Source organism: Ochotona curzoniae, unplaced genomic scaffold, assembly GCF_017591425.1.
Source record: "Ochotona curzoniae isolate NIBS_2020 unplaced genomic scaffold, NIBS_Ocur_1.0 scaffold_1852, whole genome shotgun sequence".
NCBI lineage: Eukaryota > Metazoa > Chordata > Mammalia > Lagomorpha > Ochotonidae > Ochotona > Ochotona curzoniae.
In genome coordinates this window covers 10,634,369-10,651,185 of record NW_024467087.1, presented here as the reverse complement: position 1 = coordinate 10,651,185, position 16,817 = coordinate 10,634,369, and the positions used below count along the sequence as shown (strand labels likewise).

At 47.5% G+C, this 16,817-nt stretch overlaps 1 protein-coding gene across 6 annotated transcripts in view; it reads left to right on the top strand.

Annotated features, from left to right (window-relative positions):
• FHL1 (four and a half LIM domains 1) overlaps positions 1–12,174 on the top strand; it is a 62,652-nt gene extending 50,478 nt beyond the window's left edge. For 2 of the 6 annotated variants that reach the window (XM_040999632.1, XM_040999631.1), the window contains exons 2-7: positions 7,334–7,515; positions 7,820–7,994; positions 8,598–8,767; positions 9,255–9,441; positions 10,092–10,291; positions 10,721–12,174. In XM_040999632.1, coding sequence (XP_040855566.1) covers positions 7,360–7,515; positions 7,820–7,994; positions 8,598–8,767; positions 9,255–9,441; positions 10,092–10,291; positions 10,721–10,804 — 972 coding nt within the window. In that variant the 5' untranslated portion in view covers positions 7,334–7,359 and the 3' untranslated portion in view covers positions 10,805–12,174. Of the gene's footprint in view, positions 1–5,552; positions 5,754–7,333; positions 7,516–7,819; positions 7,995–8,597; positions 8,768–9,254; positions 9,442–10,091; positions 10,292–10,720 lie in introns of those variants that run through there. The other 4 variants (XM_040999635.1, XM_040999636.1, XM_040999633.1 and 1 more) reach the window with 3 other exon arrangements.
• Positions 12,175–16,817: the final 4,643 nt, after the last annotated feature.

Sequence of the window (16,817 nt, the reverse complement as noted above, 5' to 3'; positions counted from 1 at the left end):
TTTCTGCTTAGAAATTTTCGGTTCTTTATAAGAAGCATTTCTTCATCTTGACAGTGCTTTACAAAAGATTAATCGAATATGGGACAGGAAAGAAATACTTGCAGTTTAGAAAGTCTGTAGTGACTTGCTACGTCTTCCATGTCTCTGAACAGCATTTTTAATCTTCCGGAAGAAACACATTGGCTCCTTTAGGTAGAACAAGTGTGTTACTGTTTTCATCGGAAAAGAGGTCGGAGTTTTGGACCCCCTACAGTCGTGATCATGAGAGCCTTCTTCTTCTGTTTTGTAACTGGACTTTAAGGAATGCGTTTGGCCATAGACAAGAAACCCGTGCATTAGGGGCTGCAGGACAGAAGCCCGGTTCTTTGAAGTCGGCCTGCTGCTAGCCTCTGGAAGCCAGGATGCGGCTGTTGTTCTGTTGGTCTCTCCCTAAATAACGGCTACGGTTCTTGGAGCTGGTGAAGTAATTGTTGGGCAGAAACCAGGCACTTTGTTCTGTCTCCCACTTTTCATATTAAGAGACAAAGTACTTATTGGTGGTGGGTGTGTTTTTTTAATGGGGGGGGGAGTATTACTTGTAATTGCTTGGTGATATTTCAAAATTTGGATTATTTGCCGGTTGGGTGTTTCTCTTTTGGTACTTTAAAGCAAGTAAGCTGCAATGGAATGCCTTACTTCGATGAATTAATATGTAGTTCCTTCCCATATTCAGTGATTCAAAATCTGGTTGTTTTCTCCCAGCCCCCAGAAACCATTTTGCAAACATGTGTGCCTGAGATTGTGGTTATCAGCCAACATACACATTTTCTGGATGTTGGCAGAACAGTCAGCTGTGCCAGTTGTCCAAATGGAGCTTGAATGCTTATTTATTGGCGGAGTGGCTTCACATTTTCCTTACTAATTAAGTGACCGACCACAAAGAACCGTTTAAAAGGAGACATATTTATAGCATGCCCAGCCTTTGGTTTTAGGTTGCACCAAATTTTTATTTTTACTTACATAAATCTGGATGCTACTGCTGAGATTAGATTAGACTTCTCTCTCATTTACACCTTTCAGATGACTTTTAGGATCAAGAAACAGCATTCTGTATTCCATTAAAGTTTATAGATCCATGAAAGACAAGTCTTTGTCAAAAGAAAATCGGAGTTGTCCTGAAATGGATTTGACATGCCTTTACATTTTCAAGGGCAAAATGTCCTTTGGACATTGAACTCCTTTCTGTCTGCAGACTTATGTAGTTTCAAACCTTTTACTCTTTGGACTTTCAAGTCAAGGACCAGTGTGGGAGTTTGGAGAGATGCTCATTTGCCATCTTCCAAAGTGACTAATCTCTTCAACAGCTGAGCTGCAGTAGCTTCCACATACCCTCCAGCCTTTTCTCAGGACAAGGATGGAAAATGAGAGAGGGTACATTGAGAGGGGAAGGGTGTCTACCCGGATTGACTTGAGGAGTGAGGAGATTGAGTTGAGGGTGAAACCGAATGTTTTGCATTTCTAATGGCCACCTGATTGCTGCTACTTCACTGGAAGTGCAGAAACACCAAAATGCATACTCTGTTGCCATCAGGTTGGCAGCATGCAGGACATGCTGCATCAATACAAGCAATATTTATATATGGAGAAAATAGTATCATGATGGAATCTGGCTGAATGCAAACTCATGACACATGACATTTTGCTTAATCTACACGCAACTCTCCTGGTTCTAAATATAATCTGAAACAGTACTACCTATACATTACTGACCCAAAAGAAATTCCCCTCTGCCAAATGCAGCATACCAGCAAAGTTGCTAATAACATTGAATCATTCTGGGCATGTTCTGTTTTGAAGGGAAAAACACTTTCTGCTTTTTCTGTGAGATTGTGTGAACAACTACTTTTTAGCCATGACTAATAAGCTCCATTACATTGCAGCTATTTAGGTATTTATTTCCAAATGTCTGACGACACCTCCAGGTGCATTGGCATGTCTGCTGCACAAGTGGCCCATTCATCAGCCAAGGCTTCACTCCACGTGGGAAATGTTCTCAGGAAAGCAATAGAGCTTTTTTTTTTCCCCCCAGAGAAGTGTGGAGTCATGAATGTACCAAGCCTTGCAATTAACAAATCAGAAAAAATCAAAATTGTTTTCCATTTAAATTGGAGCTCATTATTTATACTACATTAGACCACCTGGAGAAAGTGTATCCTTACAAACCTGCTAACTCATCAAAAGAATTCTCTTTCTCCTTGATTGTTCTCATTTAAGCTACTTAGGCATGAAGAAATGATGAACACTGAACATTAGCAAGAGGTACGTGAAAAAAATACATATAAAATAGGAACAAGACTCATTAAATAGAAATGGAATCTTCTTTAATGAGAGATTTATAGTAAAACAAAAAAGTTGTGATGTTGTTACATCACTTGTATATGCACATACTGCAGTTGAAAGTTGCAGGCTTTCACTGAGATACTGAGGTTTATTTGAGCAATTTTCCGCCTGTTGGAGGTAGTTCAGGAATTTTTCTGAAAGAGGAAGCTTGTTTATTAAGTGAGGAATGATATGTCTTTTGAAACAGACAAAAAAAAGTTAGGCTACTATCTTGTAATAATCTCTAAAATATGATCACCCAGTCACATTTCTAACTGCATTCTAACTAAGCCTGTACAAATTTTTTTTAAAAAAATTAAATATGTTTTATAACAAAAATTTCCATCTTTTAAAATCAGAGGACAGCTCACATGACCCTAAGATGTAAATTAGACTTTAGCACCTTAGGATCATAGGAGACGATTTTAAAAATCAGGAATTATGGGGCTGGCATTGTGGTACATCAGGTCTAACCGCTGCCTGCAATTCTGGCATCCCACAGCGTGCTGGTTTGAGTCCCAGCTGCTCCACTTCTTCTGGCTCCTGACTTTCTCCTGACCTAGTTCCAGCCGTTGTGGCCATTTGGTGAACTGGAAGATTGTCTATTTCTCTCTCTCTTCCAAATCAGGCAATAGTATTTGTGCTAAAGCATTAACTCCATAAAGACAGACAGTAATAGATCCATAAAAGAGAAGTCCTCACAGAAAGTGAATCAAGGTTGCCCTGAAACAGACTTTAGATGGACAAAGTCAAGACTCAGAATCCATCATTAGTGACTATCCACATATTGTAGTTGCCATGCCTATACACAAGAAGCTGGATTCTGTACCTAGGGTTTCAAGTATGTTGACCAAATTTTCTCTGTTTATAAACTGTGTACATATGAGGACCACATTGAGATGGTGAAATTAATCAGAAGGCTACCTTATGGCAGCCATGTCACTGTAATTATATCTAGCAGACATTTCTTTTAATTGTGACATGCTGTTTCCCAAATAATAATAGGACAAGATCGACGTATCTGAAATTTTTGGAAGGTTAAAAGATTTCACATTTCTTGTACTTAGAAGCTACTCAGAGGATAGAAAGCACCCCCTAGCATAAACCCTAAACAGATATACTTCATTAAAATTAAACACAGCCCCAAGAAGAGGTAAAACATTATCTTCATTTTTCTGTGATGTTAGGTCATTTCTAAGAAAGCAAAATATTAAAGTGCAAGCTTTTCTCACCCTGTGAAGTCCAAGTTGAACTGCGGCTCAGTCTGGTGGGACCCAACATTCGGGATATTAGCTGTATTATAGGAACCTCTCTCACCATTGCCATGTATTAGCTGGTTTCTTAGAGTGATTAGCTTCTTTCAAGATAAGTAATAGCAAAATAATTTGATCTTGTGCTCATTGTCCATGTCCTATGCCAAGTTGTGGTATGATAATTGTCTATAAGAATGTGTCATTCCAAATTCATCCCGAGCACATGACAAGAGGACTGGAGACAGTTGTACACCAAATAATCGGAAGGTTAGATTTAGATTGCCCAAAGTTCCAGTTAATCAGATTTATTTCAAAAAAGTACTAAGGTTCATGTATTTGACACAGACATTGTGAACACACTGTAATAATGTCTGGTCTTTTTACTTGTTAGGCAATTGGCTAACATTCCCTACAAGTGCCTATGTTATCGTGATTAATGAGTGTTACCACATACATAAAAATGACTTAAGTTAACTGTCAAAATCAATTCTAATAGAATATGGCCTTTGGAATTTGTTTGCCTATTTATAAGAGTACTTCAAAATGTTAGCGTGAAATTGAATTTTAAAAGAACCGAGTTTTGGTGCAAACCATTTTTGAAATCAGAACATGTAGAAGATGTTCAAAAAGTTCATTATGAAAGAAGCTGTCCACGGATTCCAAAATTTTTCACTCCAAAACAAAAATATCTTAATGCCAGTTTCCATGAACTTTTTGAAGTTGCTCAGAAACAACAACATTTTTTATTTAATTTTTTCGCATATTTGAAAGGTAGAAAAGATAAAAGAGTGTCAGATTTGTGCTTCACTCCCCAGATGCCTACACAGTGTTGGGGTTGGGGAAGTGGGCAGCGGCTAGATCAGTCCAAGACCTAGAACCAGGAGCCCAATCTCCAGTGGGGGTGACAGGAACCTTGTCAGCTGAGCATCACTAAATGCCACTCAGGATCTGCACTGACAGAATTCTGGTGTCAGGAGGGGAGTTGAGAATCAAACCCAGCACTCAGCAGCGTGTCTTAACTTGGGAGGTTAAGCATACCTGTCCAGGAGTCTTGCTATAGGCATCCTTAACCTAGGGTGTGCCGATTCATTTCATCTTACTTCTGCTTGGTTTTAAGACCTTTTGCTAGAGGAGTAATGTAGAGAGGTGAACAACTTCATTAACTGGTCATTTAACACACTTTGCAACTTTCCTAGGTGAGCTACGGTTTATTATCTAGATGCCTAGAAAAGCTGAGTCATGTTCTAGAACTGTGAAAGTAAGCAGGAAAGGATTTAGCACTGGTATTACAACATGCAGTTCTCAAAGCCTGTGTTTCTGATGTGAGAAAGGTTTGGCAGGTAAGAAGACCATGGTGTGGGAGAATGTGCGGCTTTCAGAAGTAGTTCATGAGTATACAGTGTCTCTAGGTAGGGCTAAACCAGCCATGGTGCAGGAAGCCAGTGCTATGTAATCTTAGAATTCTGTTTTCCTGCCAGATGGCATTTAGGAGCCACTGATAATTTCCTGGCATTTCCTCTTGTTAGATTACTGGTTTCTCAGTGCTTAACAAGAAAGCATACCCCTGTTGAAGGCACAGTTTCAGTATGGTAGAAGAATTGCATGTAACTCAGGAAAGACCAGCAAGAATAAATTAAAGCAGAGTCGTCTTCCCCATGCTGTCATTGTCACGTGTGTCTTCATTTCATTACCTAAGGGTACATCCCGGTGTTTTTTTAGGGCTAAGTACAAGCGTGAACATGTGTGTGCTCTTACTTACTCTCCCAACTCTGAGCCAACTGTGCTAAGCAATGATCCTTGCAAGAGAGTGGCACTCATTTGCTGCCTGCCTGCTCTGTGTTTGTCAGTAGCAGGCAGAAGGCTCCAGGGCTGGGGCAGTGGTGCCCTGGTTCCATTGCCTGACTTCCTTTGCTGGGTGGCTGGCTGCCGAGACAGACCAGGGTCTGAGTTCAACAGCCGTGGCCCCGGGTGGATTTGGAGACAAAGGGTGTGGTTTCCTTAGCTCACTCTCTGCTATTTGGTTGCCTGTGGCAACAGGATCCAAACAACTTGAACATGTGTTTGTATAAAAAAACCTGGGAATGGAAGTGAGAGCAGGAGTTTGGGGCTGTTCAGCTGGCTGGTGGGACGCGCTTAGCTGCGGTGAGTAGTCGGCAGCTCCTCGTTTCTTTGCCCTTTCTAAATTACACTGCGGATGTTTGCTGGCACTGAAATCTTGTTTGTGGGTAGTTGGCAAAACTAGTCTCCATTCTTGTCCTGTGCAAATTAAATAATTGCTACCTATTTACCGATGTAAACTTCTTTTTCAGCGTGAGAGGAACAGATTAGCATATGTTTAAAGGAGTTAAGAGCTCATGGAAACTCGGGCTTGGCCCCTTTGTGCTGGCAGGATTCTGAGGGAACTGAGTGGCAGAGGGGCTCTGTGGATGTGTAGGGGGGATAGGGAGTGCTTGGCGGTGCACAAACCTGGGCTTTAAGTGTCACAGTGTGGGGCGGGTGAGCTGGGGTGTGGGAATTCTTTATTGGAAAAGATTGGAAAGGATTCTTGTAATATTCAGGTTAACTCTTCTGAAAAGTCATTTTCCCCCTAGTTATACTTTAAAATTGCAGCTTTTTAAAGAAAGAGCAACTGTCTCAAGTGGTAACACTTAAGTGAATAAAATAGATTCTCAGTTACTTAACCAGAGAGGGGTTTAGCACATCACAAAAGCCCCCATCACTGTGACAAATAATTTGCAGATGTCAAACTTGCTAGTGTCAGTGCAGAGTGCCAGTTTTACAAAGTTGGTAAACTCTATCGGATAGAACTCTTTAGAGACTGCTCTGGAATTAAGTACTTTTCTGCCAAATCTTAAGTAAATGGAAACATCTTTAACAAATTAGGATTCTGTGTGTCTGGCATAGTAGAGTCAGCTAAGTTTTTGTTTGGCTAGGTTTTATACATGGGCAGAAAGGGAAGCCTTTAGTAGTTGCCACCACTCCCGCTTCTGCCTACCCTAATATCCTACAGAGAGAGAGAGAGAGCGGGGGGGGGGGGGGGGGGGGGGTAGGTGACAGGAAGAGCTCCAGGAGCTGCAGGAAGGCTTGTGGCTTGTGGCAGGGTCACTGTCGCAGCCCTCAGAGTGTCTTCTGCCTCCTTGTCCAGGCTGCCAGCACTGGCGTCTGTTTTCTGGGGAGCGGCTTTGTGCAGATGGCACACCTGCCTCGTTTTCCCACTGTTCCTTTGACCTCTGCCCAATGCCCTTGCTCTGTGTAGTATACCGGTTTCTTCCTTCTTGCCTGCTCCATCACACCCCTCCACTCGTTCAAGCCACTTCTCACAGTGACTGCACCTCCCAGAGTCCACGTCCGGTGCTTCCTGCCAACACAAGAGCTAATCTCCCTGTGGCCTTCTGTGTCCCTTGTGAAACAGCACAGTGGTCTGTTCGACCAAGCAGGGATTTCCGCTGTCTCCCCAGGGACTGACTGGCCATTGGCCTCTGGTCTTGGGCGAGCTGGACTCGGCAGGCAGTTTCTTCTCACGAAGCCATTGTGAAGTGACTGTTGCTTAGCACCTGGTGACCAGCTGGGCTCATGGAGAAACCGGGCTCTGGACCCCGTGCTCCAGGGACGTCTTGACACACATACGCACAGGGAATTGTCCAGTGTCTGTGGGCCTCTAGATGGCAGAGCATTGCAGCAAAGCTGACATTTGTTCATTTGTTCTGCTCTTGTTCCCACAGGCCCCTCAGGTTACAAGGTTGGCACCATGGCTGAGAAGTTTGACTGCCACTACTGCAGGGACCCCTTGCAAGGGAAGAAATATGTGCAGAAGGACGGCCACCATTGCTGCCTGAAGTGCTTTGACAAGTTCTGCGCCAACACCTGCGCAGAATGCCGCAAGCCCATTGGTGCGGACTCCAAGGTAAAGCTGTCCTCCGGTCATGACGGGATGGGCTTTCCTGCACCCGGGACAGCTGCTGCCTGTCACCAGGAGTTCTTATTTTCAAACGACCTTGAGGTAGCCCTTCTCATGGCTTCATACCCCCTTACTGTTTTGCAGAGGTGGAAGTAGGGCTGGGACTAGATGAACGTAGAACAGCTGTCTCTGGCCACTTCCAGGTGTAACAGACTGTGTGTTGTCAGGATTCAGATCTGAGATCATCTGTTACTGCCAGGGACCCCAGTCGTGCTCACAGGGGTCTGTCTCTCTCCTACTTGGTTTCTAGGAGGTGCACTATAAGAACCGCTACTGGCACGACAACTGCTTCCGCTGTGCTAAGTGCCTTCACCCCTTGGCTAATGAGACCTTTGTGGCCAAGGACAACAAGATTATGTGCAACAAGTGCGCCACTCGTGAGGACTCCCCCAAGTGCAAGGGGTGCTTCAAAGCCATTGTGGCAGGTACTGTTCCCGTCCCACTCCGGGCGGCCAGGGAGGAGGCCCTGCGGGCAGATGTGATGCGGGCTTGCTTATCACAATGGGACTAACGTTTGCTGTGAGCTGCTTTGAGGTTTTAGCATATATATGTACACATACACATATCCACATGTATGCGTACACATATATGCTCGCACACACGCACACACTCGGAGACTAAGGAACACTGGCAAGAACAGCCTGGGACAAGAGAAGGAAGTGAAAAGTATGTAGCACTTTGTCCTTTGGGTGTAGTGAGGGATCATAGCATGCTGCTTCTCCAGGATGTGATCGTGGGTCAGGCAGTATCCCTGTCAAATCTCTCCATCTGCACAGGGTATAGAGGTGGGGGAACGGGGAGTCAGGTATGTAATCCTAAAACACTGCGGGGGGCCCTGCCCGTGACCGAATCCCGGGTTGGCAGAAGTGCAAGTAGCACACGAGTAGGTGAGTTGGAGACCTGAGGCCACTAACTGCAGGGCCTGCATCCCCTCACTGCTGGCGGGCCAGGGGAGGGGGAAGAGCTGAGTGGATGCAGCGCTCTGCAGAGCCTGTCAGTGGGGCTATTTCCTTGCCTCCCCCTTGCAGGAGATCAAAACGTGGAGTACAAGGGCACCATCTGGCACAAGGACTGCTTCACCTGCAGCAACTGCAAGCAAGTCATCGGGACTGGAAGCTTCTTCCCGAAAGGGGAGGACTTCTACTGCGTGACTTGCCACGAGACCAAGTTCGCGAAGCACTGCGTCAAGTGCAACAAGGTACATTCTCAAGGGGGTTCTGTGGCAACCTGTTCTAGAAGTGTCTCCCAGTGGGCAGAGCACTTGCACACACACTGTCCCATTCCGTCCTCACGGCAGCCCTGTGACATGGGAATTATTACTCTCGTTTCACAGATGAGGAGACTCTGAGATTAGACAGTGTCCTGGCCGCGTCAGGCCCTGAGATTGCACCCTTACTGCGCAGGCATGGGCAGTTTACATGGCACCCTGAGCTGGGCATCCCGGCCTAGGGGTTCACTTCTGCCTCTTACTTGCCGTGTGACCTCACAAAAGGGCTCGTCTTTCTCCCGGCCTCAGTGTCTTCATCTGTCATTCGGGGATAATAATAGTGCCCACCTCCCATGGTTGTTGTGGAGATTAAATGAGATACTGCCCACCAGAGCACCCAGCACAGTGCCTGGCGCATAGTAGGCATTCAACAGAAAGGTGGTTGAATCTGAATCCGGTGCTACACTCCCTGGTCTAGGCCATCACCTCTGGAGGAATCACTTACCAGGATCAGCCCTGGCATGCCGATTGCTTTGTGTGTGTTACCTGCTCTAAGAAGCTGGCTGGGCAGCGTTTCACCGCTGTGGAGGACCAGTATTACTGCGTGGATTGCTACAAGAACTTTGTGGCCAAGAAGTGTGCTGGATGCAAGAACCCCATCACTGGTAGGCTTAACTAGTCCTTGCTAAGTTGGCCAGGCTAGGTTTTGCGCATGGTAACCATCTCTCATTTTCCTGTGCCGTCGGTTTCATCCACCAAGGCCCCACAGAATGCCCTTCTCCCCTATCATGGTGCTCCCAAAGGTCCTCAAATAGTTTGGATTCCCCTCAAGCCAAGTTAGTGTTTGCAATACAGAACACTTCCTGACTACTGCTAACTAACCAACCAGACTGGGAGTTCACACGCCTGAGACCCTTCGGGCCACAGGCAGGTGCTGCGCTATGCGGGGCTGGGGAGGCGGGGGAGAAGGGGGTGGCTGGGAGGACTGGGGCTGGGGGTCGCAGGGGGAGGAGAGGGACAGAAGGGGAGGAAGAGGACGGGTTGAAGGAGGGAGGAGGGGGAGGGCCAGGCTGGAGAACCATAACCTGGGAATCTAACACCCCGTAGCTGAAGGCTAGTACAGGGGTACCTGTTGGCAGGTTTTCTTTTTATTTATTTATTTTTGTTTTTGCGATCAGAAACAAAGCTAATCACTTCATTCCTCATCTCGCGGCCGCGATCCACGTGCCCTGGGCCCTTTTCCCCTGCCTCCAATGTTCCCATCTCCCCGGGGAGCCTTGAAATGTACATTTGAGAAGACTTTTGCCATCCTCAGGGAAAAGGACTGTGTCAAGAGTGAGCCACCCAGTCTCTAAAGCTAGGAAGCCCCCAGTGTGCCACGGGAAACGCTTGCCTCTCACCCTGTTTCCCAGCGCCAACCTCCGGGGCAGGCATCCGGGTGGAGAGAGGACTTGTCCCTCGTGGGTGGTGGTTCTTTATAGAAAAAATCGAAGCTTAGCAGCTCCTCGAGGCCCGGTAAGTGCACACCCTATGAACAGCCCAAGTTTGCCTCCTGGTGGCCACTTTGATGCCGTGGCCCTGACCTAAATCAGAGAACCTGGTTATGCTGGGAGGTCCGTGCGCGTCTTAGGGCGATAGTGGTGGTGTGGGAGTGGGGTCCTTTAAGTCAGGGAAGCTCTTGGCTGAGCTCCAGCATCTCCTCAGGTCCTGGGGAAGCCGTAGCAGAGTTGCGATGGCGGCATGGGGGACAGTGGCAGTGCGGTTAGCGGCATGGGGGACTGTGCGCGGAGGAGCGGCGGGGGTGCTGGGAGCTGGGCAGATACTGGTTCTGGGTGCTTGCGTCTCTGTGATGGGGCAAGTTGTCATTTTATCTCTTGCGGTAGTGGCCTCCTCACCATGTTGCATTCAGCCACATCTCTCTTGTTCTCTTTTGTCTTTCCACAGGGTTTGGTAAAGGCGCCAGTGTGGTGGCCTATGAAGGACAATCCTGGCACGACTACTGCTTCCACTGCAAAAAATGCTCCGTGAATCTGGCCAACAAGCGTTTTGTTTTCCACCAGGAGCAAGTGTACTGTCCCGACTGTGCCAAAAAGCTGTAACTTGACAGGGGCCCCTGCGCTGTAAAATGGAAGCTCAGTCATGCCCTTTGTGTCCCTGCCCTCTGCCCTACACCATCAATAGGGCAAGAGTGGCCTTCCACCTGTTTCAAGTCCTTCTTCTTGTCTTTGCTACCATTTTACAGTGTCTCTTCGAATAAAGGCACGTAGCAGTCATACTAGCATTTAGCAACACGCAAACACTGCAGCAAAGTTCATTTCTCGCCAGCCCCGATTAGAACACAAAACCTTAGCTAGATTGACTCTTCTGCATGATTACCATAGAGCAGAACAGTGCTAACATGTAGCCACTTAGTGACATAAGCAAAAAGCCTGCAAGCCACACCCCCTGCCCACCTGCCTGTCAGGGCCCAGCGGGGCTGGGGCTCTCTGTGTACTCACGTGACCTGACCCGGCACCCTGTGACGACAGCAGAAAGGAAACTTGCCGAAATGCATGGTTTGACTTCATCAGCAAAACTCCCCCCCCCCCCCCCGTTCTTTTGTGCTTTCAGATGACTTAATGTGGATTTCTGGAACACTAACATTTGAACTTAGCTGTAATTCCTGAACTGCCCATGCCCCAACACTAACCTTTGAATTACCCGCGGGGCCTTGTGTTCCGAGCCGTCCTTCAGAGCCTGGGACTGGCAGGTAGATCTGAGAAAACGAGCAGCATCGTGACAGTGATTGCTTCTGGAAGCTTGACATTAACCTTGTTGTGCTTTTCAGTTTTCAGTTATTTTTTGTTTGTTTTAATGAATAGCAAGTTAGTTTATGGGTTTGAAAAGTTGCATGAAAAAACTCTTAGCCCCCTCCTGCTTTCCTGCAGAAATAAGCGCAGAAGTGGTGCGGGGCAGCTCAGCAGGTGTCACAAGTGTCATCACCGTGGATGTAACACTTTGATAAGTGATGAGCGAATCCCTTGTAACATAGTAGTTGTCTGCTCTTTGTCCGTGTGTTACAGAGCACTACCAAGTCCCTGCTCTTGTGATTCTAGGGCTTTTCCTCTAGAGCTTATCTGGATCTCTGGGGGAGTGGGAAAGCCAGCGTCCTCATGGACAGAACCGAATTTGCACCCACTGCCTCCCTGACTGCAGGATCACCTCCTTACTGTATTCCATGTTATATCCTACATAGTATAATCAGAAACTATCAGAAGTAAACATGTAATGACAATGCATATTAACATTCTTGTAGGAGTGGTTAGAGACGCTGATGCCTCATTGCGCCATTTTGTTGTTGGCTGTTATCATCTTAACGGTTTCAGTGTATCCTGACAAATAAAGCAGCATATGAATAACTTGCCTCCTGTCCTTTATTCCTACCCAGGGCAATGGCTAGAAGGTGCTGCCATTGGTCCAGCGACTGCAGAGACACGCTTCACCATAGTTACAAGGATGTTCTCACATGTGTACCATTGCACGCAGTGCAGGGACAATCAGTGGAGCGTAACGGTACCACTGCTGTGCTCCAGTGGAAAACACGACAGAGAAAGCAGCCTGCCCCACAGCCTGATGCCGAGAGGCGAGATAGGGGGTGATCTCAAAGGAAACCTGCCGTGATCCCTTTTCACTGGGGCTGCGTTCCTTTCCCTTATACCCACTGGAGAACTCCAGGATCCATGCTGAATGTGGCTGGAAACTCATATGCCCCTGCGCGGCTTTAAGGGAACCCTTGTTCCTTGTTGATGTGTACTGGGGAGATGACCAGTTTGGGCCTTGGTTTTTCACCTAGGGCTGGGGACTGGGGTGGTATGGGTGGAAGGCAGCAGGTTGGCCTGGCGTTGCTCCCCAGCCATCACGGTTGTTTGCTGCCAGGACCACACACTGGCAGCATTCCTTGGCCTTGGAAACTCGTGAGCTGGGGTCACTCACCTCGGCCACGCCCAGATGATCATTTCTGGACAGGAGGTTTACTGCGCTCTCACTCACGGCAGGGTTTACAAGCCTTCAGCTGTTCCCTTTCAGCTGAAGATACAGGAGGGAGGCAGCCAAATGGGGAAGTTTGCTCTGACGGGCCCCACACTCAGGGTCATGAAAGCGAAGGCAGGAGCATTCGGACCTGAGTTTTCCCATCTGAGAAGGAAGTCACAACTTGTCAACAAGAGCCCATGGGCATTGTTCAGAGTGTGGGCCACCCCCTTGTATGTTTTCTCTGCAGGAATTAGTCGTAGTGGCCTTAAGCCAACAAGGAGAGCTGATCCAGCTAGCTGGGCCCCCGGGGGCTGCTGGGGTTGGTTGGGGTGCAGAGAGTGGCTGCCCCCTGTGCTTCCATGGGAACTGAACAGTCTGTGTCCCTGAGACTGCAACAAGGAAAAGCAACCAGAGGGGTTAGACCTGGAGTGGAGAGGACAGTGGCCTGCACGGAACTTCTCAGTACCTGGCCCAGCCTCTTGTCCCTGGCCACATGCCAGAGCCCTTCATCTCTGCTCTCAACTCTGGCCAAGCACTGGACCTCATCAGCTTGCAGAGAGGCCCTCCCAAAGCTCAGATTATACCACTGCAAGACTCTCCCACTGCACGACTTCAAGTGGCCTGCAGACCGCTCCCTACCGGAATTCCTTCTCTCAGCCCCTTCCCACCTCCGCTTCCCTTCTCTCCCTAGGCCATGGCATTTCAGCCACACTTTTCCCACCTCATATCTGTTACTCATTGGCCTATTGGACCGTAGCAGCAGAACTGCTGGCCACAGCTAGGATAAGGAAAAGCTGCACTGCCCATTTCCCAGGCTTGGTGCCACCTCTGGCTCCATATTCCTACCCTCAACACCATTCTCTGCATCCTGGCAGGCCAGTGTCGCACATGAATTGTGTCCCATCCTCACAGCACTGCCATTATCCTCCCCATGGTCCTGATGAGAAAACAGGAGATAATAGAGATTATGAAGTTTGCTTGAAGTCACAACCTGCACACCTCCAGGCCATCCCTCATGACATTGTTGTCATCGAAAGGGGTGTGTCACAGTGAGGAAAGTACCATCAAGAGCTCAGTACTTAAAACATACCTGTGTGTGTTGAATACCTGGCTTTAACAGGGTCAGAGCCACAATGTGCAGGAGAAATGTGGGTATTTAGCCTTGACAGGGTGGGTTCCACAGCCAGGCTACCTAGGCCCAGACCCTGGCTGCCCTGATCTGTGCACTTTGGCCTCAAGCCAGAGTTCTTCTGCATGAGCTCTCATAGCTAGGACAAGTTCCTTGAGGCTCTTGAAACTTGGTTGTTGCGCATAAAATGAGCCTTGGAGTTCCTGCTTTGTGAACGGACTCATACAGGTGATCAAGTAAGTGTGCATTGGGGTGGCTGGCACTTTAAAATAAAAGTGCTTAACCCATGCTAGCAGTGGGTTTAGTACTAGCACCAAAGATACTGCTCCAGTGTGTTGGGTCTCCCCTGCCAACCACCATTTGCACTCCCTTGCATCAGAGTGGGGTTTCAACTTGGGGGCCAGACAAGTGCCTGAATCCCAGCTCTGCCTCTTTCTAGCTGTGTGCCCTGGAGCTGCTGCCACCCACTGTAATAAAGAAGAGCATTCCTCTGGACAGCAGCACCCATAGTGTGATGCCGCCAAAGTGCCTGGCAGGGTGAGGGTGGGGCACACTGGTTCAATTTGCTAATCCTCTCCTTGCAAGCACAAAGATGCCACATAGGCACTGGTTTCTGTCCACTTCCCATCCAGCTCCCTGCTTGTGGCCTGAGAAAGCAGTGAAGGACAACCCAAAGCCTTAGGACCCTGCACCTACTTGGGAAGCCCAAAAGAAACTCCTGGCTCCTGGCTTCAGATCAAGCTATTTGGGGAGTGAATCAGTGGATGGAACATCTTTTTCTGCCTTTTCATTCTCACTGTAAAGTCTGCCTTTCCAATAAAAATAAAACTTTTTTTAAAAAAGTATCCTGCAGATGACAGGTGGCAACCCAATTACTGCTGTGACAACTGTGTGACACAAGCGAGGTTAGATGAGTGGCTAAGACTCACTTGGGCAACTAAACTGCTTGGGTGAGAGATGGAAGGCAATGAGGCTGCTGGATAGTGAGCAAGACACTGGATGTGACAGGGAATTGATCGTGGCACTAGCTGCCATCTGCTGGCCCTGGTCTCCAGGCTCTAGTCACAAGGTGGGTGGAGAACACAGTGCCGTTGTAGAACTGCAAGTCCCATGGAGCCTATAGTGCAGCCTCATGCTTGACAGGGGGCAAGGCTCAGACAGTGAAGTCACACAGTTTGCTAGCTGCCCTCTCTGTGAGGGTGCCGATCTGAAGGGTCCGGCTTTATATTTTTTGTAGTGCTCTCCACTGCATTCTAGTTTCTAGGGGGGTGAAGCTATGAACAGCTTTGTATCACTGCTGCCTCAATATCCCTGATGACACAAGCATAGGAAACGCATCAATCCGCAGTATCTGCTGGTGATGGCTAAGGGTCTGCCCCTTGTGGGAGAGGACACTGAAAGGCTATCCAAGGAGGAAGGGAAATGTGAGGGAACCAGTGTTCCTCGGGGAGAAAGGGGAGGTCAGCATCCATCATTCAGAGTTGTAAATAGGACCCTCCTGGTTCAACAGTTCCAGCAGATGGAGCCACAGTACCTGGTAGCAGACTTGGTAGTGAAGTTCCTGGCCTTAGATGAAGTATATCCTGGAGGTATATGTCTGACAGGAATGGGAGGTGTTGAGAGCATACAGAAAGCTCTGGAATCCTCAGTGGATCTCAGGAATATTATCATTCCAATCATCATTGTTACCTCCTGGGTTTGTCTTGGCTGGAAGCTGGAGTCAGAAACTGGAGCTGGGAATTGAACCCAGTCACGTGATGTAGAGTGGGCTGTCTTAACTGTTACATCAAAGGCTTGCTTCTCTCCTAGTCTTGGCATCGCTTCTCAAACAGTATTTATTTTAAAGTGTCAGAGACAGGGAGCAAGGGAGAGATAGATGGTCCCTTTTTGTTATCGGACTCTTCCGACAATAAAGCTATTTAACACCTTCAGGGCCGGGCGGTGTGGCTTAGTGGCTAAAGTCCTTGCCTTGAACGCGCCAGGATCCCATATGGGCGCCAGTTCTAATCCCAGCAGCTCCACTTTCCATCCAGTTCCCTGCTTGTGGCCCGGGAAGACAGTCGAGGATGGCCCAAGGCTTTGGGATCCTGCACCCGCATGGGAGACCTGGAGGAAGTTCCTGGCTCCTGGCTTCGGATTGCCACAGCACCGGCCGTTGCGGTCACTTGGGGAGTGAATCATCGGACGGAAGATCTTCCTTTCTGTCTCTCCTCTTTGTATATCTGACTTTGTAATAATAATAAAAAAAAACCACGTTCAGCAACAAGTCATCATGAGGAAGAGTAACTAGGATTGACAGGAAACTCACACCTAGGGTGCTGGGAGTAGAACTGTCAACTTGGCAAGCTAGAGAAAGAGGGGACTCCAAGCACCTGATTATTATTTGCTGAGCCTGCTGGCTACCTGCCTTCAGAGCTTGGTTAGTAACCAACATCAGCTTGATATCACCACCAGTACATGTTTTTCAATTAATGACGAAAACTTGCTTGTATCTGCAAAGTTGATTTTATATCGCACACTTCAATTGGGAATTGTACCCATGTATTTCAATCTATGACATCTGTACAGAAAAGCATCAGAAACTCATTTGTTAGGATGATTGCTGCTGCCCTCTATTTGAGCCAGATTAGTGCATAAAACACTTTCTAGACCTAAGACATCTGGCTTTATCCGTAACAAAGACACAAATCTCTGAGAAAGAAGGGAAGCCAGAAACAATGATCTTTGCTGATTTAAGACTGGTTTCCCAAAGCAACTCTGGCCTGCTCCAAACACTTTGAGGCTCAATCCTGAAAATTCATCAGTATTAGAATGTTCAAGTTTTTACGGAATTGTAGGTCGTGTGTGTGTGTGTGTGTGTGTGTGTGTGTGTGCATGTGTAGGGGCAGGGTACCTCTATGC